Here is a 23995-nt window from a genome sequence, read left to right on the forward strand (position 1 = left end):
GTGTGTGAGCTCGCCTTGCTTCAGAGCCGCCACCAGGTTCCGGCCATTGTCACACACGACCATTCCTGGCTGTAGGTTCAGCAGTGTCAGCCACAGATCTGCCTGCTCTTTCAGAGCTGTCCACAACTCTGCAGAGGTGTAAGGTTTGTCACCTAAGCATATTAGGTTCAGAACAGAATGCTGCCACTTGGCCGAGGCAGTGCTGCAGTGCTTCCAGCTTGTGACTGATGTGGTCATTTCGGAGATTGAGGCTGAAGAGGAGGAGGTGCAGGAGATGTAGAATGTGGGGGAAACCCTCATTGACCCAGGGCCCCCAATCCTCGGCGTCGGGAGGACGTGTTCCGTCCCAAGGTCCAACTGGGTCCCAGCTTCCACTATATTAACCCAGTGTGCCGTCAGCGAGATGTACCGTCTCTGCCCACACCTATCCACGTGTCCATGGTTAGGTGAACTTTCCCGGTAACTGCGTTGTTGAGGGCATAGCTAATGTTGTGGGATACGTGCTTGTGTAATGAGGGGATGGCACACCGGGAGACATAGTGGCGGCTGGGGACCAAGTACAGAGTGACGGCCACCGCCATCAGGTTGCGGAAAGCTTCCGTCTCCACAAGCCTAAAAGGCTGCATTTCGAGCGCAAGCATTCGTGAAATGTATGAATTAGCAATGTGGCCTGTGTGGCGTTGGCGGCGTATTTGCACTTGCGTTCCAAGGATTGTAGTAGGGACAACTGAACGCTGCGCTGGGACAAGGACGTGGTTGCTGATGGTGCTAGTTGAGAGTGTGCAATGACCAGTGCAGGGCAGGAGGCATCTGCGCATGCGCCATGGACAGAGGATTGTGTGCACATACAACAGCGGAAGAAGCATTGGTGTCACCCGCAGACACTGTTTCTGGACCCTGGTGTTCGGTCCACCTAGTCGGGTGCTGTAGTATCGGCGTATCTGCCCCCTGATAGGCAGAGACGCCGTCCCTCTTACCGCCGCGCTCCCTGCCCGGCATCCTCCCGTGCTCCTGCTGCTGCTGCCGGCGCGCGCAGCTTTTCGGGCATTGTGCTTAGGGCGCGCGCTCGCGCTCCCTCCCTCTTAAAGGGGCCGCACGCTGTCCTAAGGAGTCCCCGGCCAATGGTCGGAGGACCTCTCATATAAAAGGCACCTCCTCCAAAATGGAGGTGCCCGTGCAAGGTTGTAGCTTTGTGTCCTAAACTCTGCTTCAGCCCTCAGGTCCCACTGCTAGTCTGACTACCAATCCAGTCTACCAGCCTGACTACCAGTCCAATCTGCCAGGCTGACTACCAGTCCAGTCCGCCAGCCTGCCTACTAGTCCAGTCCGCCAGCCTGCCTACTAGTCCAGTCCGCCAGCCTGACTACCAGTCCTATCCGCCAGCCTGATTACCTGTCTCCGCCAGCCAAGTGTACTCTCCAGCCCGACGGTCTACCCGCCAAACTGCCTATGGGCCTGGCTTGCCTGCCTACCCGGAGAACGTACCAGTTACCTGCCATGCCTATCTGTCAGCCTACCTGGAGGCTCCTGCCAGTTACCTGCCTTGCCTATCTGTCAGCCTACCTGGAGGCCCCTGCTAGTTACATGCCATGCCTATCTGTCAGCCTACCTGGAGGCTCCTGTCAGTTACCTGCTGTGCCTACCCGGAGGCTCCTGCCAGTTACCCGTGGGAGTCTCCTGCTCTCATACAAGGACAGGCCCAGAGTAGCACCTGGTCCCTCTACTCAGTCCTTCCCTGGTTCACGGAGTCGACTGAGCCGCCGTGCGACCTTGGTCAGTCCGAGTTGATACCTAGTTACGCCCCTCTGGTCCCTCCTTGCACCGCAGCACAGAGGTTCCACCACCTGGATCCATAACAGGTGCTTTGCTGTCATGTGCCTGATCATGCTGGTGGTGGTCAGGCTAGTAGTTTTGCTACCCCTGCTGATTCTTGCCTGGCAGATGGTGCAAATGGCCTTTTTGGGGTTATCTGCAGAGTCTTTAAGAAAGCACCAGACTCAGGATGACCTAACAGTTGAACAGGCAACTTCGGTCGTGTTGGTGTTACGAGGAACGCTTGCCCTCCTTGTGTCTGCGGCCACCACACTGCTTCTTCCTGCCTGTTGTGGTGCTATGCCTCCCCCCCCTGTGTGCTGCTGTCCTTGCTCTGCATGTTCCCCTGCCAGGTTGGGTCAGTGATTATATCGTCCACCACATCGTCTTCCACTTCTGCACCCTGGTCCTCCTACTGACTTTCTGGCAATGTGTCTCATCATCATCATCCACCTCTTGGGACAGTAATTGCACTTTCGCACCGTCGCCTTCATGTGACCGTGGCTGCACAAATATTTGGGCATCGCTACACACATTCTTCTCTTGCCTCGCTTAAAGCTGGCCGGCGAGAAGCCTAAATCTATAAATGGAAAAGTGAACAGCTCTTCGGAGTGTCTAAGTGTGGGATCAGTTGTCTCTGGGCACTCGGCATGGTGGGAGGAAGGAGGATCAGGGTGAGGAATAGGCGGTCCAGACTCCCGGCTACTGAGACTTGACAGTGTGGAAGACAGGGTGATGGTGGTGGCAAAGTAACTGGAAGCATTATCTGCTATCCAACCAACAACCTTTTGACATTGTTCTGTGTTCAATAGTGGTGTTCTGCAGTCCCCTAGTAATTGGGACAGGAACGTCGAGCAACAAGATGTGGGTGTTTGTTGTGGCACAATTTCAGCTTGACCACGGCCTCAGCCTCTGCATGCACCATCACCATCGCGTCCACTTCTCCGTCCCTTGCCACGCGCCTTGCCCATTTTAAATGGAGGACAATATTTTCCATATTCACTACAAATGGCTGAATTTGGACCGTAGTTATATTTGATACGTCTGACGGACAACCACGGTTTTAAATAGCGGCCCTGTAGTTTACTACTCTTCACAGCGAGCTTGTGTGAATAGCTTCACTGACACATTGCAACAAACTGTAAATGGAGGACAGAAATGGCTGAATTTGGACTGCAGTTATATGTGATACGTCTGACGGACACCCACAATTTTGAATAGCAGCCCTGTACTTTACTATTCTTCACAGCGACCTCATGTGAATAGCTTCTCTGACACATTGCAACAAACTGTAATTGGAGGCCAGAAATGGCTGATGTTGGACCGCAGTTATGTGTGATACGTCTGACGGACAACCACGGTTTTAGATAACGGCTTTGTAGTTTACTATTCTTCACAGCGACCTCGTGTGAATAGCTTCACTGACACACTGCAACAAACTGTAAATGGAGGCCAAAAATGGCTGAATTTGGACCGCAGTTATATGTGATATGTTTGACGGACAACCATGGTTTTAAATAGCGGAATTGTAGTTTACTATTCTTCACAGCGAGCACGTGTGAATAGCTTCACTGACACACTGCAACAAATTGTAAATGGAGGCCAATATTTTCCACGTTCACTACAAATTTCTGGATTTTTATCGCTGTAATATGGAAAAGATTTGGCTGTATTCTGCAGTGCTAGCTAGCAAATGGAGCAGAAAAACGGTGTACTCTGGATTGCTTTTTAAGCAAATAATCGAGATTAAGATAAAAAAAAATTAGCCCTGGCCCCTGATATCTGGGGCTATGTCTACACATATCTGTAACAGCAGCAGCAGACAGAATGTGCAATGGACCCTCTTGTGCTGTATACACTGTCTGCCACAAACCCCGCCTGCCTGCTTAACTCCTGCTATCACCACTGAATATATGCAGCTGGATTAGTCTTCAGAAGGACTGATAGTTCAGATGGATATATAGATATGTTGTGGAATACCTACACTAACTAATAAACAAGCAAATCTCTCCCTGACTCAGCAGCAGCTCTGCCTACTCTGCCTGTGTCCAGGGTAGACTGTGACGAGCATAGTGGCGCCAGGTCTTATATAGACCCGATGACGCTGTGAGACCAGCCAATCATTGTAATGTCACAAGCAACATGGCTACGGCATTACAGTGCGTGGCAAGCAATCCCTGCATGTTCATTGGCTCTCTAAAGAGCGCCAAACATGCAGGGCGGGGACCAGAGCTCACGCCCGAGAAACCCGGAATATGGAATAAATGAATATGTGCAATTATTTCATAATACTTTAGCAAATAATAAGTAATGAATAACAATATTAATCCACTCTGCATGTGCAGATATCCATCAAGGGAATTCTATTATGGATACAATTAGTGATCTTATTATTATATATCATATTTTGTTATATATTTGATGCAGTTTTGGATTTAGTGATGAATCTGATTTATGTTTATTGTATATATTTATTATTTGTATTTCAAAGATGATTTGCTTAATTATTTGTGGTTTTCTCTTATGTTAATGATTATGATGTCATTTCCTTGGATTTGCTTGGATTTGCTTGGATTTGCTTTATATAAAACCTGTTGCATATGTTACTCCACAATTGACAAAAGCCTGGGATGGGCTGAAACGTCTTGTGTGGATTCCTATTAAACGAGCATTAATCAACACGTGAGTGCCAGGATTTCTTTCTTTTTGCTGCTTTTTTCCCTACGGGCACCACGACTAAAAGGAGTGCCGACCACTTGATTTGATTTAACAATACTTCTTGACTGCTAAAAAAAATTATCATGGAAACTTTGGTTGAACTGAGAATGTGTGATCTTTGGTTAGAGTAAGAAGAATCATTGACTTGGACATTGTGTCATAAAATGAAAAGTGCTCACAGAGACTGATATGAATATAGCCTATGGTCAACCGTAAAAAGACTGTAGCAGCATGGGTGATAGGAGCATGATGTGGAATGGTTGAAGGCTTGACCCCTAAAATCTCAAGAATTCTCTTATTTCCTAGATAAAGCATCAAGAGAACATACCTCCTGAGAAATCTCTGGAGAGCATTGAAACCAACATGTTGGTCCTGGTTTCCACAAGGTTTCTTCTTCTTTAAAACAGAATCGGTAAAGACAAAGTTCAATGTGTATGTAAGGGACTCAGGGTGGTAGTTGTGGCGAGGGGCTGATGTGTTCCCACAGCCTGGCCCCCTGACAAAGACAAATGTCCCAATTTTCCAGTGCTGTGTGTGTGGTGCAGAACACTTACATTTTGATTGCAGATCTCTGCTGTCTTCGGTTCTTCCACCTAAGGAACCATCGCACACACATTTAGGGACTTCCATTCCGTTTTATAAAAAAGAACTTTATTGGAACACTTGAAATCAACTTCATACAGCATGCAGCATTGATCACATACTTCTCCAGGGTTACCGTCTGATATACAGCACGTATTGATGTTCACTGTCCGTTTGTCCTAAGCTGTCCCTTCCATTGCGGACCTTCTTGGCCTATGAGACCCTCACATCTTTAAGAATCTCCGTACGATCTATTTCCCATCCGACTTACCCTTCAATGAAGGCTTTTTGGACACACACTTCTCTGTGGGTCCCGCTGGACAGACCGTGTCACCAGTGTCCCCAGGACCACCAACTCTCCTCTCCTCACATGTTTCTCACTGAACTCTAACTCCCGCAATCAAGAAGTCACTCAGTTCTTCACTGAACCTGCTCCTCCCACCTTGAGCAACTCCTAAACCCCTTAACTCTTTCTTAACTTACAACTACATCTGCTTTAAGCTATAGTGCCCCCCTTAGCCTTACTCTTCTACTATTCTAATACCCTACCTGCACTAACCTATACTGACCCGATAACTGACACATCAGACAATTGATCATAACACATGTTCACATTTAAAACAGGATATAACATTATGTGCACACACAAAGAAAAGGTGCATGACCAGGTCCTGGTCACCCTCTTACATGCCACCCTCCTAAAACATGGTCGTCCTGACCATGAGAGCACCTGTAAAGACACCAATGCACATTTTAAAATTTTCAACCACAGTTTTATATAAAATACACCATAATTGAATGCATTTTTATCAACTTTTCTGCAACTTCGACCTCGGTCCCACTCGGTTGGGACCCTGGAACATAGAGTTCAAGTTCCTTTGAATATGGGTCCATCTGACCCAGGTCCCCTTGCTCCTAGGACCCAAAAAAAAAATTGTTCATCACAGGCCCACTGGCCAACAAATTCTGCTCCGACAGTCCTGGAGCAGTGACCCGGCACGATCTTCGGGTCGTCCTGACAGCTTTCCCTTCCCGCCCTCCTACCTCCTTTTTGCTGGGTACGGTCCCTTTAAGAACCATGCTTCGCTCTATAGCTCTTATACAAGAGCACTGTCCTTTAGTCAACCTTATCAGGGCTCAGTCCCGTAATCCAGCAGGGGAATGCGCAAACATGCGCAAAAGAACTGGGAGAGGGGAAAAACACACAAAGTCACCTTCCGGCCGTCCGGCCAGCACCATTGCTCCATGGTGCTATGAGGGCTGGTTGCCCTTTAAGAGACGCGGAACAGTCTCTATTGTTGACCACATCCTTGGTCACCTCCGGTCGTCACGTGACTGAACATGGGCTCCTGCCCGTAGGAATGTAGAAGAGTTCCTTGATTTCGCCTTTACTGTGCAACTAGCACAACCAGATACTTTTAAAGTAGCCGTTTCACTCTGGGATTCCCCTGGGACCGCAGTAATGGACCACTCACTGGCCTTGAATATAGATGATGGTGGTCCCAGAGGATGAATCACTGGAGACCGATCCTCCGCTGTTGTTTCGGCTCCTTGTTTCCGATGCTGACAGGCTCGGGGACTCCGACCGCACGCTCCCTTGAGAACCGGCTGTTGCTCCCAGTGACTCCAGGGCGGGGGATCCTACTCTGGGGTTTATGCTTTCACTCTGGCCCACAGCCAGCTGTACTGCGGCCACCACAGTCGGCCACACAGGCTGGTTCATCGCCTGCTCCACTATCTCGGGCAGGACAGTGACGGCCACCGAGTACGGGCCTTGGGGCCCATATTCTTTGATGAACTCCACTAGCAAGGGACCATGAGCGTCGATAGATCCGTTATTTACATATACCTTCTCGCCGGTCCCTGCTTCTTGTAAGAAGCCATAGCCACGGGACAAGTCGAAGTGCCGCACTAGGCCGCAAGTCATTCGGCCGGACATTGCTCCTCCCCCCGGGCCTCCGCAGCTCTTCGCGGATGAGGCACTCCCGCCTCTTCTTTTCGGCGATCACCCCGACGACCCACCGGGCCTCTTTCTCTTGGAGAGTTCTCACCACTTCTTGGTAAGCAGAGGGTTGGGGGCTGGAGACATGGTCCGCGTTGAAACTCACCGCTGCCACGGACACCGGAACTGGCTCGCCGTCATCTGCTGGCACCACCGCTGCCATTGTTCCTCTGGCCACCTCATCCTGTACTGCTACTTGGTTTTCTCCTGAGCTTGTAATCACGAGCCCCTTTAGGGCCTCCGCCAGAGAGACGGTATCCCCCAGCGGATCGTGAAAGGGATACCAGCCTGGTACAAACGGTAAGCCGCTCTCCTCCTTCTCCTGGCGCTCCCTGCGCCAGCTCCACTCCATTCTCCCGAAGCCACCACGACGAGACATGTTCCCAGGCTATCGCTGTTTCACCGTCTCTTCTAGCTATGGCGCCGTACTGCTCAGCACAAGGGGTCCTCCTCCTAGGCTCCGTCCATACGTGCGTGGAGCCCCCTTCACCAAGTCTTCCCACTCTGTTTCTGGGATCTTCAATGTTAGGCGGAATTTCTTCTTTCTTCACCGCGCTCATCGTGGGCGGATACTGCTCACAGGGGGCCGCAGTCTCAGTCTGACCCAGCGTCCATGCCATACCGCTCTCCACGCTGTTTTGTGCTCAGGACGCCCATGATGGGCGGAACCATCGCCAGTCTCCGCCTCATCTTCCGCCATCTTGATTTGTGCGCTTTTCAATTCTCTCCGTTTCATTTTTTTATCTCCAGGCACCTCGTCTGCGCCGTGGGTCCCCTCCACCCTGCTCTCTTCATGCGAGGAACTCGCATCCTGCCGACTATGCCAATTTTGTAAGGGACTCAGGTGGTAGTTGTGGCGAGGTGCTGATGTGTTCCCACAACCTGGCTCCCTGACAAAGACAAATGTCCCAATTCTCCAGTGCTGTGTGTGTGGTGCAGAACACTTAAGTTTTGATTGCAGATCTCTGCTGTCTTCGGTTCTTCACCCTCAGGAACCGCTGCACACACATTTAGGGACTTCCGTTGCGTTTTATAAAAAAGAACTTTACTGGAACACTTGAAATCAACTTCATACAGCATACAGCATTTCCAGGGTTACCGTCTGATATACAGCACGTATTGATGTTCACTGTCCGTTTGTCCAGAGCTGTTCCTTCCACTGCAGACCTTCTTGGCCTATGAGACCCTCACAGCTTTAAGAATCTCTGTACTGTCTATTTCCCGTCCGACTTCCCCTTCAGTGAAGGCTTTTTGGACACACACTTCTCTGTGGGTCCTGTGGACCGTAGGACCCGAACGTTTAGGAAATATCTGATACAGAGTATCTGAATACGGGTTCTTTGCTGCTGGACAGACCGTGTCACCAGTGTCCCCAGGACCACCAACTCTCCTCTCCTCACATCTCTCTCACTGAACTCTAACTCCTGCAATCAGGAAGTCTCTCAGTTCTTCACTGAACCTGCTCCTCCCACCCTGAGCAACTCCTAAACCCGTTAACTCTTTCTTAACTTACAACTACATCTGCTTTAAGCTATAGTGCCCCCCTTAGCCTTACTCTTCTACTATTCTAATACCCTACCTGCACTAACCTATACTGACCCGATAACTGACATATCAGACAATTGATCATAACACATGTTCACATTTAAACCAGGATATAACATTATGTGCACACACAAAGAAAAGGTGCATGACCAGGTCCTGGTCACCCTCTTACATGTATAGTGATTGATGAACCCTTGGCAGAACTTACAATCCCTACTGAATCTTGGTGGTATTGAAAGATGCAAAGCCTGAACATACAGTACAGACCAAAAGTTTGGACACACCTTCTCATTTAAAGATTTTTCAGTATTTTCATGACTATGAAAATTGTACATTCACACTGAAGGCATCAAAACTATGAATTAACACATGTGGAATTATATACTTAACAAAAAAGTGTGAAACAACTGAAAATATATCTTATATTCTAGGTTCTTCAAAGTAGCCACCTTTTGCTTTGATGACTGTTTTGCACACTCTTGGCATTCTCTTGAGCTTGAGTCATGAAAATACAGAAAAATCTTTAAATGAGAAGGTGTGTCCAAACTTTTGGTCTGTACTGTATATACTGATAGCACTGGAGAATAAATTAACTGTGGCTCTTAAATAATGAATGGCTGTTTGTTAAACCAACCAAGGAAGAGCAGATGGGTTAATTGACTGAAGGTGTCTAAAACTGACCAAAGCACCTGCATGCTTTCTTGCTGACAAGAACCTTACTGAGCAAAATCTTAAAATCCATGAAAAAGAAGGCAGACATATCAGCCCCTTTGGGAACCAAGGCCTGTGGATACTGTTATCATTCTTACTGGAGACAGATCCTTGGCTGCCACTTACCAATGGATACGTATAGCGACAGTTGTCTTCCTTCTGGAGAAGGGCTGTTTTTCTTAGGTTACAATGGTCACTGTTAACCAGATTAGTTTAGCAGATGCATAGAATGGCTATAATTAGTGATGAGCAAGCACTAAAATGCTTGGGTACTTGTTGCTCGGGTCGAGCACATTGGAATACTCGGGTGCTCGACCCGAGCAATGAGCCCAATGTAAGTCTTTTGGAAACTCGAGCATTTTTCAGGCGGCTCCCCCCGGCGGTCTGCTGAGGGCCTAAAAATTGCCCAAATTGATGGGAACAGTGCTCAAATGACATGGGAACAGCATGGGGAAGACCCCTGGAAGCATCTCTGACTTCCAGATCACTGCTGTCAACAACGTTGTCAGAGTATTACGCCACTTTTATGGACTCACAATAAAACATACAAAAACAAAACCAAAATGGATTTTCCTGGGAAATTTGTTAAGGAACCCTTCCAGGGTAATGACTTGTATACAAGGCAAAATAAATAACCAAAAACAAAAATACTCCTCCACACCTTGGGCTATGTTCACAAGTAGCATTTTTTATGCTTTTTTGCACTTTTGCAATGCTTTCAACCAAAACAAATGCATTCACCAGGAAATGTCATTTTAACATTTTACAACCTTATCTGGCCATGTGGTGGGTGACACATCATCAGACACATGCATACAGTGCTGAAAAGACATGGGAACAGCATGGGGAAGACCTCTGGAAGCATCTCTGACTCCCAGGTCACTGCTTAAAAGTGTGCCCATCATAAGTGATCCTTGGCGCTTGCGAAGATGCCTCCCGCCATGCACCTGTCATTGCAGACTTGCAACTATCACCGTCCACGTCCTTGTCCCAGTGCAGTGTTCAGTTGTCCCTACCCCATTCCTTGGAATGCAAGCGCAAGTATGCAGTCAGCCACTCACCAACCCAAAGGCTGCAATACTATACTGCCAAATTTTTGACAGCTGCTTGCAGTTGAAATGTGGCCTTTTAGGCTCGTGGAGGCGGAAGCTTTTCATAACCTCATGCTGGCGGCGGCCGGGTGTCCATACTCGGTCCCCAGCCGTCACTGTTTCTCCATGTGTCGTCTCCGCCTTCCACAAGCACAGGTCCCACAACATTACCCGTGCCCTCCCCAGTGCACTTACTGGTAAGGACCGCCTAACCACAAACACGTGGACAGGTGAATGTGGCCAGGGACGGTATGGAGTCAGTCCACAGCTTTTTTTGCTGAGTTGTATTTCACCACAGCCATATTCTTTAGCTCGGTGAAAGGACTGGCATAGAGGGAAACCGTATCTACTCTGGGTGTCATTTCTCCCAGGAAGTCCTCTACAGCAGCTTTTGCAGAAGCAATGGCAGCCCGTCCAATATCAACTCGCACTTCTTGGTTTTGCTTTGACACACAAACATCTTTCTTTGCGCATTTAATTTCATGACTATAGAGTTGGGCAATGGCCTGATCTGCAATCCGGTTTGAGAGATAACATGCATAAGCACATCCGATCCACATTAAAAAAACAGCCATAGAGTGTCCGGGAACCTTCTCCCACACTTTTCTTAGCCAGGGCTGCTTCTCCACAGGGTTGGACGGACCCACCAGAAAACCCGGAGACTCCTCCGGTGGGCCCTGGCTTCTCCTTCAGGAGAGTTCATAGTGCCGAGGTGAGGCTATGATGATGATAGAGGCCACCATCTGCTTAGTTTTCTGTTACTTGGAATGCAAGCACAAGTATGCAGCCAGCCACCCACCCACAGGCTGCAATACTAAACTGCCAGATTTCTGGGCAGCAGCTTGCACTTGAAATGTGGCCTTTTAGGCTCATGGAGGCGGAAGCTTTTCACAACCTCATGCCTCATGCCTCGTGTCCATACTCGGTCCCCAACCGTCATTATTTCTCCCGGTGTTGTCTCCGCCTTCTACAAGCATGGGTCCCTGAACTTTACTGCTGGTACTTTTCTGTGGGAATTTGCTTGCCTCCTACCAACCTGGAATATTTCCAGTAAACTATGGTACAACGCCATGGTATTAGCACTGCCCCCAGTAACAGTAGCGAAGCCATCCCCAATTTCCTTCTCAGGAATTTTATTTGGTAGACTGAGTGGCTGCCCAAATACATTATCTTCTCACAAAGGAGCTGAAGATAGAGTGGCAGCAGGTGAAAGTTTCTCCAGCCTGCTAGATATTAGAGGGTAAACGGCAGCACATTGGATCAGTGGTTAGCACTGAAGCCTTGCAGCACTGGGATCCTGGGTTCAAATCCCAGCAAGGACAACATCTGCAAAGACTTTGTATGTTCTCCCCATGTTTGCGTGGGTTTCCACCTCAGTAAAAAAGCAGCCATAGAGTGTCCAGGAACCTTCCCACACACTTTTCTTAGCCAGGACTGCTTCTCGTCAGGGTTGGACGGTCCCACCAGAGAATCCTCTGCTGTGCCCTGGCCTCTACATCAGGAGAGTTCATGATAGCGCTAACTTTGCAGCTGCTATGGGGCTCTTGAGCGGGGGAGAAAGGTGAGCCCTCAGAATCAAATCCTCTGGTGGGCACAATGTTTTTCAATCTGAAACAGCTTCTCAGTGGGAGTTGTATTTCACCACAGCCATATTGTTTTGCTCGGTGAAAGGACTGGCATAGGGGGAAACTGTATCTACTCCGGCTGTCATTTCTCCATCACCAGATTCCGCCCATTGTCACACACGACCATGCCTGGCTGTATGTTCAGCGGTGAGAGCCACAGATCAAACTGCTGTGTTACAGCTTTCAACAACACTGCTGCGCTGGGTGGTTTGTCACCTAAGCATTAAGCATGTTATCTTCAGCACAGCCTGTTGCCGCTTGGCCAAGGCAGTGCTGCAGTGCTTTCAGCTTGTGGCTGATGTGGTCATTTCGGAGATGGAGGAAGAGGTGCAGGAGCTGAACAATGTGATTACATTGAGGTTACTGTTTTTTTTTTACGTTATTTTTTAAGGTAAATGCCTTCACCGGGAAATGTCATTTTAACATTTTACAACCTTATCTGGCAATGTGGTATGTGACACATCATCAGACACATGATTTCATTGATGATGGAGGGACTCTGAAAGACACATAGAGCAGGGCCACAGTAACGAGTACAACATGTTCCCATTAGAAAGGAGAGAGTCTGCTATACAGTTATAGGCTATGCTGTGAGTCCAACGGCTGACGAAATTTAGGAAAAACCCCACTAAGAAATTAAAGACACATAGAGCAGGGCCACAGTAATGACAAATTTCCATTAGAAAGGAGAGAGTCTGCTATACAGTTATAGGGTATACAGTGAGTCCAACGGCTGACCAAATTTAGGAAAAACCCCACTAAGAAATTAAAGACACATAGAGCAGGGCCACAGTAACGACAAATTCCCATTAGAAAGGAGAGAGTCTGCTATACAGTTAAAGGGTATGCAGTGAGTCCAACAGCTGACCAAATTTAGGAAAAACCCCACTAAGAAATTAAAGACACATAGAGCAGGGCCACAGTAACGTCAAATTCCCATTAGAAAGGAGAGAGTCTGCAATACAGTTATAGGGTATGCAGTGAGTCCAACGGCTGACCAAATTTCGGAAAAACCCCACTAAGAAATTAAAGACACATAGAGCAGGGCCATAGTAATGACAAATTCCCATTAAAAAGGAGAGAGTCTGCTATACAGTTATAGGGTATGCAGTGAGTTCAACGGCTGACCAAATTTAGGAAAAACCCCACTAAAATTAAAGAAACATAGAGCAAGGCCACAGTAATGACAAATTCCCATTAGAAAGGAGAGAGTCTGCTATACAGTTATAGGGTATGCAGTGAGTCTAACGGCTGACCAAATTTAGGAAAAACCCCAGTAACAATTGAAAGAGACATAGAGCAGGGCCACAGTAACGACAAATTTTCTTTAGAAAAGAGAGAGTCTGCTATACAGTTATAGGGTATGCAGTGAGTCTAACGGCTGACCAAATTTAGGAAAAACCCCACTAACAATTTAAAGATACATAGAGCAGGGCCACAGTAATGACAAATTCCCATTAGAAAAGAGAGAGTCTCTCATTGTGTTGGCCTATGCAGTGAATGCAAGGGCTGCCAAAAATTTGGAGGCACTTCAATGCCCCTTGGAAGAGACATGGAGGAGGGCCTCATAAAAAAAATGTTCCCATTAGAAAGGAGCGGGCCTACTATACTTGTAATGCCCATGCACTAAGTGTATGGGCTGACAAACATTTACCCCTGGGGGGTATACATGAACATAATGTATTAATTTTTTTTTTTAACGGGTATCATAAACACCCTTTAAAAAAATTATGTGGGTGTTGCATCACGGACCACGGTCACCCTGGTGATATAGTGGTGGAGGATGAGGAGAAGGAGGAACACAAGAGCAAATAGCCAAAATCAGGAAGTGTATACCCATGTCTGGGTGTGAAAAGGTGCATGGAAATACACCTCCCATGAAAAGAAACTGGATTTGAGTTTATGTTAAGCTGCTATCATTCGGTGGTGTTGAGAAGTCTGGCCCAATCCAGCCCTTGTTCATTTTAATAAGAGTCAGCCTGTCAGCATTTTCAGTTGACAGGCGGATGCGCTTATCAGTTATAATTCCACCAGCGCCACTAAAAACCCGCTCTGATAAAACACTGGCGGCAGGGCAGGCCAGGACCTCCAAGGCATAGAGAGCCAGTTCATTCCACGTATCCAGCTTGGATACCCAATAATTATAAGGCACAGAGGAATCACGGAGGACGTTGATACGGGATTGGTCTAGAAGTGTCACCAACCAGTAATGACTGTCACCCAAAATTTTGAGACTTCGAGGGTCATGGGAAAGGCAGCGTAACATAAACTCAGCCATGCGTGCCAGACTACTAACAGGCAAGACTTCCGTGTCCTCACCAAGTGGATGGCTAACCATGCTCTCCTCCTTGTCCTTTCTGTCCTCTGGCCATTCACGCTGAACAGACGGTATGACAGCTGTGCAGGTAGTACCGTCTATAGTGCATGACACTAGCTCCTGTCCTTACTCCTCATCCTCTTCCTCATTGTCACCAAATCCACGTTGGGATGAGATGAGGCTGGGCTGTGTGTAATCACCCTGTATGGTTCCTTGCTCCATCTCATCGTGCTCCACCTGCAATGCATCCTCTTTGATTGTGAGCAGAGAGCATTTCAAAAGACAGAGAAACGGGATGGTGACACTAATTATGGCGTCATCGCCGCTCACCATCTTGGTGGAGTTCTCAAAGTTTTGGAGGATGGTACATATGCCTGACATCCATGTCCACTCCTGAGGTCTTATGTGTGGAGTCTAAACTGAATACCGATGGCCTTGTTGATGCTGGTACTCAACAACTTCCCTCTTCTGCTCACAAATCCTTCCCAACATCTGCAGTGTAGAGTTCCAACGCGTGGGGACATCAAACACCAGTCTGTGAGCCGGAAGCTGCCTGCCGCCATCATAGACACTCCTTTTGATGATGCTCCAGAGGTTCTCAATGGGGTTGAGGTCAGGGGAGCATGGGTGCCACACCATAAGTTTGTCCCCTTTTATGCCCATAGCAGCCAGAGATGCAGATGTGTTATGTGCAGCATGAGACGGGGCATTATCATGCATGAAATGATCTCGATGGTCCAGATGGATGGAGTGGAGGATGGCTGGTTGATGGACACCCCATGCAAACACGGCTACGGCGCTAACAAGGAGGAGGTGGAGTAATGTTTTGGGCTGGAATCATGGGGAGAGAGATTGTCGGCCCTTTTAGGATCCCTGAAGGGGTAAAGATGAACTCCATAATGTATGTTGAGTTTCTCAAACAGCACTTCCTTCCATGGTTCAAGAAGAAGAACCGTGCATTCCGCAGCAAGATCATTTTCATGCATGATAATACCCCGTCTCATGCTGCACATAACACATCTGCATCTCTGGCTGCTATGGGCATTAAAGGGGACAAACTTATGGTGTGGCACCCATGCTCCCCTGACCTCAACCCCATTGAGAACCTCTGGAGCATCATCAAAAGGAGTGTCTATGATGGCGGGAGGCAGTTCACATCTAAGCAACAGCTCTGGGAGGGTATTCTGTCCTCATGCAAAACAATTAAAGCAGAAACCATCCAAAACCTGACAAATTCAATGGACGAGAGAGTTCAGAAGCTCCTTTCGAACAAGGGGTCCTATGTGCAAATGTAACATCACCTAGAATAAAGTTTTGAGTTGAAAACTGTTTGATTTCAGTTTGTAATAACCTGCTAATGCTTATAATTTCAAAAATGACCATTTTTTTGTTCTTTATTAAAATGAAAAGGTTGAAAATTCTGCTGTGCATAATAATTTGGAACATGCATTTTGAGTGCAGTTTGAGTTTTTTATTTTTTTAAAAATATACTGTTATCATAGGCAGTTTGTACAAAAACCTTTCAATTGTACTCTAATAGTTATTTGACTGGAAAATTACAATGACTGCAATTCATATAGGTAATTTGGGAAAATCTGAGAAAATATTATTTGCATAATAATTTGGAACACAGTGTAGTAGTGTGGCCTGTGGGGCGTTGGCTGCATATTTGCGCTTGCGTTCCAAGGACTGGGGTATGGACAACTGAACACTGCGCTGGGACAAGGACATGGACGTGCTTCCTGATGCTGCTACTTGAGAGTGTGCAATGACAGGTGCAGGGCAGGAGGCATCTTCGCATGCACCATGGACAGGGGATTGGCTTGCATGCACAACAGCGGAAGAAGCAATGGTGCCACCTGCAGACACTGTTCATGGACCCTGGGGTTCGGTCCACAAAGTCGGGTGCTTTGCTGCCATGTGCCTGGTCATGCTGGTGGTGGTCAGGCTGCTAGTTTTGCCACCCCTGCTGATGTTGGCCTGGCAGGTGGTGCAAATGGCCTTTTTGGGGTTATCAGCAGAGTCTTTAAAAAACAACCAGACTCAGGAAGATCTAACAGTTGTACTGGCAACTTCCTTCGTGTTGGTCTTACGGGGAACGGTTGCCCACCTTCTGTCTGCGGCCACCGCACTGCTTCTTCTTGCCTGTTGGGGTGCTCTGCCTCCCTCCTCCTGTGTGCTGCTGTCCTCGCATTGCATGTCCTCCTGCCAGGTTGGGTCAGTTACTATATCATCCACCACTTCGTCTTCCACTTCCGCCCCCTGGTCCTCCTCCTGACTTTCTGGCAATTGTGTCTCATCATCATCCACCTCTTGTGACGCTTTCCCACTGTCGCCTTCGTTTGACTGTGGCTGCTCAAATATTTGGGCATCGCTACACGCGATCTCCTCTTGCCCCACTTCAAGTGGACCAGGCGAGAGGCCTAAATCTATAAATGGAAAATTGAACAGCTCTTCAGAGTGTCTAAGTGTGGTATCAGTTGTCTCCGGGCACTCACCATGGTGGGAGGAAGGAGGATCAGGGTGAGGAATATGCGGTCCAGACTCACGGCTACTGAGACTTGACCGTGTGGAAGATAGGGTGGTGGTGGTGGTGGCTAAGTGACTGGATTCGCTATCCAACCAACAACCTTTTGACACTGCTCTGGGTTCAATAGTGGTGTGCTGCGGTCCCCTAGGAATTGGGACAGGAAAGTCGGGCGAGAAGATGAGGGTGTTTGTTGTGGCACAATTTCAGCTTGCCCACGGCCTTGTCCTCGGCCTCTGCATGCACCATCACCATCACATCCAGTTCACCGTCCCTTGCCACGTGCCTTGCCCATTTTAAATGGAGGACAGTATCTTCCACGCTCACTACAAATGACTGAGTTTGGAGTGAACTTATATGTGATCCGTGTGACGGAGAAAACAGAGTTTTAAATACCTGGCCTGTAGGTAAGTAGTTTGAACAGCAAACTGGCGTGAATTGCTTCACTGACACACTGAAGGAAATTTTTAATGGAGGCCAGAAATGACAGTATTTTCTGACAATGTATATGTGATCCGTGTGATGGAGAAAACAGAGTTTTAGATACCTGGGCTGTAGGTAAGTAGTTTGAACAGCAAAGTGGTGTGAATTGCTTCACTGACACACTGAAAGAAATTTTTAATGGAGGCCAGAAATGGCAGTATTTTCTGACAACGTATATGTGATCTGTGTGACGGAGAAAACAGAGTTTTAAATACCTGGCCTGTAGGTAAGTAGTTTGAACAGCAAACCGGTGTCAAAAATGTCGCTGACACAGTGAAAAAAAATTGGAATGGATGTCAGAAATGGCAGTATTTTCTGAAAACGTTTATGTGATCTGTGTGACGGAGAAAACACAGTTTTAAATAGCTGGATTTCTAACACTGTAATATGGAAAGGACCTGGCTGTATTCTGCAGTGCCAACAAGCAAATGGCTCAGAAAAACGGTGTTCTCTGGATTGCTTTTTATGCAAATAATGAGGATTAAGATCCAAAAAAAGTATTCCTGGCCCCTGAGACCTGGGCCTTTGTCTAGAATTATCTAACAGCAGCAGAAGGCAGAACTGGAATGGAGCCTCTTGTCCTATGTGCACTACAGTCTGCTATATACCCTGCCTGCCTGCCTGCCTATATACACTGCCTGCCTGATATCTCTGCAGATGGATTAGTTAGTCCTCAAAAGGACTGTTTGTTAAGATGGATATGTGTAATGTACGGTTTTTCTCCCTACACTGCCTAATACACAAGCAAATCGCTCCCTGACGCAGCAGCACCTCTCCCTACTCTGCCTGATTCCGTAGTGACTGTGACGAGCATGGCGGCGCCAGGTCTGATATAGACCTGATAACGCTGTGTAGTCATCCAATCACTGTAATGCCACAACCACCATGGCTGTGGCATTACAATGAGTGCCAGGTAGTGATGAGCGAGTATGTTTTGTTAACCCTTTTGCCGAGTATACTCGGGCGAGCACCGAGTATTTATAGCGTGCTCGGTGATATGTTTGAATCACTCCCATGTGCATGATTTGTGACGGTTTGACAGCTTTAATACATGTGAGGAATGTGTAAGAAGCAGACATTCCTCACATGTATCAAAGCTGTCAAAAAGTCGCAAATCATGCACACGTGAGTGATTCAAACATATCACCGAACACGCTAAAAATACTCGGTGCTCGCCCGAGTATACTCGACGAAAGAGTTAACAAAACATACTCGCTCATCACTAGTGGCAGGCAATCCCTGCATGTTGATTGGCGCTCTAAAGAGCGGTAAACATGCAGGGAGGGGACCCGACCTCCCGCCGAGCAACGCCGGAAATACTCGGCAAGCGCCGAGCATCTCGAGCAGTGAGATGCTCGGGCGAGCAGCGAGCAGTAGCGAGCATGCTCGCTCATCACTAGATATAATGTGTGTTCTCTTCTTACTTATGGCAACCAAAGCTGTTTCACAAGTATATTATTTGTGTCTTATAAACCGTATTTATAAGACAGTAAGATTAAATTATTATTATTATTATTATCATCATACATTCATAGTTTTTTTTCAAACAATAATTAACAAAAAGCAAACATTTTACCTACCCTGATCTTGTCTAACACAACAGCTCCAGAAGTCCAAACAATCAGAGAACCATCATTTGATGATGAGAAGACTAGCTTTGTCTCTGTCCAATACAAGAGGTTGGTGACCATCCCTGAATGTTCAGCTGCTGACTGAGATAGGCGTCCACTGTCCAGGTCCCACCACTTTATCATTCCATCTGGAAATGGGATGCAAAAGCTAAGTGAAAGGGTACTGTGCAATTAAATCTACAATAAGCAGACAGCGGTTATGAGCTAACAATTAGAGAGCTTGGGACTACAGAATTATTGAGGCCAACATTGATGTTGAGCCCTGTAAGTTTTCAGTGACACAATATGTTGGAATAGGACTCCATGCCTACCATGAGGAGCAGTTATACAAGGTGCACTAGCATTAGTGAAGAGACTAAACAAGTATCCAGCTCTAGGATCCGAGGAAACAGGCAAATTTTAAAATAGCAACTTTATTAGAAAAAAAATCATAAAAATTACTCCATCCAAAAATGAAGGAATGAATAAATAAAACTGAGGTACAGATGCAATTGAATAGCTGTTACTAGGACATTTTCAGCAACGCGTTTCGATCGCTCAGAGGCGATCTTTTTCAAAGCACTACCATTAGGTTTGGGGTATATGGCGATATGTGTGGCACAACAGCAATTCTCAGACAAGTCGCAATACCAAAAACATCTGTACAACTTGTTTGTAACTTGCTGTTTTAAACCTGGAACTTTGTTGTAAAAAAAGGCCAAGTCACAAATAAGTAGTATGCAACTTACATAGAAGTCTAACACATTTGTAAACATTTGCAGCTCCTCGTCGTGGCACGTCGCATGCCACAATGCAGTGGCATGATATTGGCTATCATTAGCAACACACAAAAAAAGAAAAAAAGTAATGATATAAAGAGGGTAATGCACACTGAATATTTATATACTTTATTAGGTGAATCAGTACAAATAATCTATGTTGCAAAAAATACATTAAAAACATTTAAAAGTGCATATCAATAGCATAACATAACTGAATACAAGACCCAACAAAACAGCATAATTATTGGGGTCAAAAATTCACTTTCTCTCATCACATAAGAAGGCAAACCTACTATAGAAAATACGGCATGTGACACACTGTGTAAAGTGCTAAGTGTAAAAAAATTTGCACAATATATGAAGATTCAAGATAATAAATAACCAAATAAAGTGTACCAATAAATAATATAACAATAAATGAATGAATATATGAATAATTATAAATCTTACCAAAGTGAATACTGCAAAAAATCCAGGGAGGGCGGCTGCCAAAGGAGAATAAAGAGGCATGTGGAAACCCCACAGGTATCATCGCGAATGTGACTTCCTCCACTATTTTTTCCATACTATATGGGGGTGCCTGCTCATTATGATTTTTTTTTATATAATAGGAAATCATAAGATGCAATATCACAATCCAAAATCATGATCTCAATATCATTGTATAGCCCCAACCTCATTGCCATGGCTTCCATTTTTTACAAGAGCTGTGATAGACATGATGGTTCCATGATGCTTCATCATCATGTGTCACGGTCCATCAGGTTGTTATTAAGGAAATAGAACAATGTGCCATAATAATGGTTTATGCTGATTTATTACAGCAGGGAGCGGTCACATAACGAAGTGTTATTTCAATGCAACAGGCACCCTCTCTCACCAAGGACACTATCTACACACAATAGCTCTACAAGAATATATAAAGGATTGATGACACCCCCATACTACTCTAAGCAATTAATGACTACATTTCGCCTTCATCCCTGACTTGCATGATTTGGTACATTACATTATATGTATCTCTGTTAATTACAATTAATGGTAGCTCAATCTGTTGAGTCTTATTTCATTCTCCTGCGTCTCTCAATACTCTGCCAACTACAGTATTTTACTATTTTCTTAGCCTATTTCTCTGCTGTGTGATATTTGTAAATCCAGGTATTGCTATAGGTGTCTATACTCTGGATATACCTGTTCCTTACCTTCAAAGCCCGTGAGAAACTCTCTCCTTGCCGTATGGAACCCAAGAGCTGTTATTGACCTTTGGTGACAATCTCGAACATTAAAATGCCGCTGCATCGCCATGATGACAAGTGATGACCCCAGGATGTCTGTAGATACCTTAGCACTGGCTCATATTTGCTGTGAAAGTATTAAGAAGCATCCACTGTGACTATGTAAAGAATACAAATAAATATTAGACCTTACATATTTAGACTTTAATGTGCCGTAATTTACTGGTAAAAAAATAACATTCTGTATGCAATTCTGATATCCAAATGTAGTGGAAGAACTGGACCAATGTGCATTCCTTCCCATTAAACGATATTCCCATTTTAGGCAATTATAGCTGCAAATTTTGTGCCTGGATATTTGTTTGTAAAATGAAAATAATAGCAAACAAATGTATGAAAATGTAACAAATCTCATTCACAATCTGAGAAAATTTGAAGCATGTCAATTTATAACGTGGACAGGTCATGATTTAATTGCAGACTCTTCTCATTGAGTTTAATGGGGCCAATATCTGCAACAAAACCTAACTATTGATTTTTCTGCATTTTACATGTGGATCCACAGCCAAATCTGTGGGTGCAAATAATCCATCAATCTCTGCAGCAGTCACATGATGGTACGTCATTAGTGTATAATGGAGGTATGATATCATGCAGATTTCCTCAATGCGAATTGGCTGCAGCACATCCGGTATTTCTGGATGTACCCATATAGTGATAGCAGTCAAGGGGCAAACCAGAGCTGAAGAGATGCTCCAGATACCGAGACGTGTTCTACACCACAGCATGTTTTGATGATTATATGACAGAAGACGCTGATCTACAAGTTTTGTGAAAACGTTTTATTGCAGTAACTTTCTGAACTTTTCATAACAGGAAGTTTATCTTTAAGATACAATCACTTCAGTCCCCGGCCTTATCAATAGTATATCATGCATATACGTACTGGCATGAGAAATACATCCTCCCACAATATACCCTCTCACCACGTCCTCCATCTCCACCCTAAGCAAATGTTATTCTGTTAATCCACCATATACTCATGGAAAACTAAAAGTCTTAGTACAATATTACTCAATTCTGAAACAAGTGCCCGTTTACGGAGTGATGCACATTAATACATATGCCCCTTATCTGCTACGCAAGGCAAGAACCTGGCACAGGTGTCATTACCTGAACAAGAAGTGATATGGTCCTTTATCCAGCATGTAAGAAAACCTTATGCAGCACCTATCCTGCACCACTTTTGTTTGGGATGTTTGTATTGCTTCCTGCTGCTTTCACTATGGGAACAACTTTCTAGACAATTGCCAGCTTTTCAAAAGAAAGTGTCTGCTGAGTGATTCAGTCCTCGCCCGAAAAGTCACGTGTCCTGTACAAAACTACATTGTGAAATCGTTGGGACTGAGCGGCTGTGACCTACAACGCTCTTTACAGGGTTATTATTACAAGCAAGAAGGAAACAACGCAGAGTCATGTACTATTTACTGTCCAATGTACTGTATACATACAAAGTGTAAGCTGCAATACAATGTACGTGTAGATGTGTGCATGGTACAATATCCAAGCAGATTTGTGGCTGAAAGAAATAAGCATTTGTCGACCTTTGTAGAATTCTCATGAAAAACCACTTTGATAAGTAACATACAAGTTATTTTTTGGCGCATGCAAATTTCAAGAATATGGTAGAAAAATCTGTGGCTGCATCAACAGCAAAACAGATTTTTCACAGAAAATGATGGGAGATGGTTTGTGGGTGGAGTTCATGCGAATTTTGGTCCAAATACATCAAATTCCACATGGAATTTCCACCATGTAAACAGCACACAGCTAAAGGTAGCAAAATCCGTGGCTCGCATTGTCTCACCAACTCCGTCACCTACCTCGGCAGGCCATGGGCTACCTTTCTGCTGGTGCCATGCAGGGGACATTATCGATGTGATGATGTTACTGCATCGTGCCGCCAGCATCCACTACGACACCAAATAGAAGAGGAGATGGAGGCGGCAGAGGACGAGGAGTCTGGATTAGGTGAGTATAAGGATTTGTATTTTTTGTTTTGGGGGGGCTGTTGGGTGAACCATCATGGTATATATGGGGCTGTTGGGGGGACAGTCATACTATATAAGTGGGTATTGGAGGGAAACCATCATAAAATATAGGGGGCTGTTGGTTGGACCATCATAATATATGGGGTGCTGTTAGAGGGGACCATTATACCATGGTGCATGTGGTGAATTTGGTGGTGCAAAGCTTCCTGAAAAATTACCCCTAGATCTCAGAGCTGCTGCAGAAAGTGCGGGTCACCTGTGCGCACTTTTGGTGTTCTCATCCTGCTGCTGTTCCCCTATCTATATGCGTTGTAGCATCACTTCTGCTTCCCGCTCACAACCTCATATGTGATGTACCATTAAGGTGGAACTTCATCTTGCATATGTTGGAGAGACTATCTCACTTTTATTCCTCCTTGAAAAATGCTTCAGGCAATGATGGATGAGGTGGTGGCACAGGAGGAAGAGGAGGAGGAACAGGGACGATTCACACCATTATCAGGACAGTCGTCCACACATGGCACGGAGGGTGGGTTCCTGTACCAACAGCTGCCAGGAACACAACCGTTCAGCCAGGGGACAGTTTTGGAGAATGAGGAGAAGGAGCAGGAGGAACCCTGTTCACAGCCGGGTGGTACTCAAAGCAGCTCACGGGCATCAATGGGACGTGTCTGGGGGGATACAGAGGATACAGATGATACAAAGGATACAGATGACACACCTCCCACTGAGGACAGCTTGTCGTTGCTTCTGGGCAGCCTGGCATACATGAGCCAATACATGCTGCTGTGCCTGCGCAATGACCGCCGAGTTGCTAGGTTGTTACCAGTGCTGACTACTGGGTGGCCACCCTGCTGTATCCCCGCTACAAGGACACATACCATTCTTACTTCTGTCACTGAAG

The 23995-nt window shown here is 46.1% G+C and overlaps 1 protein-coding gene across 4 annotated transcripts in view; it reads right to left on the reverse strand.

The window, feature by feature from the left end:
• LOC141165512 (uncharacterized) overlaps window positions 1-22341 on the reverse strand; it is a 139872-nt gene extending 117531 nt beyond the window's left edge. For 2 of the 4 annotated variants that reach the window (XM_073651169.1, XM_073651165.1), the window contains exons 1-3: window positions 22214-22341; window positions 21008-21198; window positions 18994-19172 (exon numbers count right to left, since the gene is read on the reverse strand). In XM_073651169.1, coding sequence (XP_073507270.1) covers window positions 18994-19172; window positions 21008-21110 — 282 coding nt within the window. In that variant the 5' untranslated portion in view covers window positions 21111-21198; window positions 22214-22341. Of the gene's footprint in view, window positions 1-18993; window positions 19173-19772; window positions 19855-21007; window positions 21199-22213 lie in introns of those variants that run through there. The other 2 variants (XM_073651168.1, XM_073651167.1) reach the window with 2 other exon arrangements.
• Window positions 22342-23995: the final 1654 nt, after the last annotated feature.

Source organism: Phyllobates terribilis, unplaced genomic scaffold (genome assembly GCF_046119375.1).
Source record: "Phyllobates terribilis strain yellow unplaced genomic scaffold, ASM4611937v1 Scaffold_11__3_contigs__length_659146591, whole genome shotgun sequence".
Taxonomy (NCBI): domain Eukaryota; kingdom Metazoa; phylum Chordata; class Amphibia; order Anura; family Dendrobatidae; genus Phyllobates; species Phyllobates terribilis.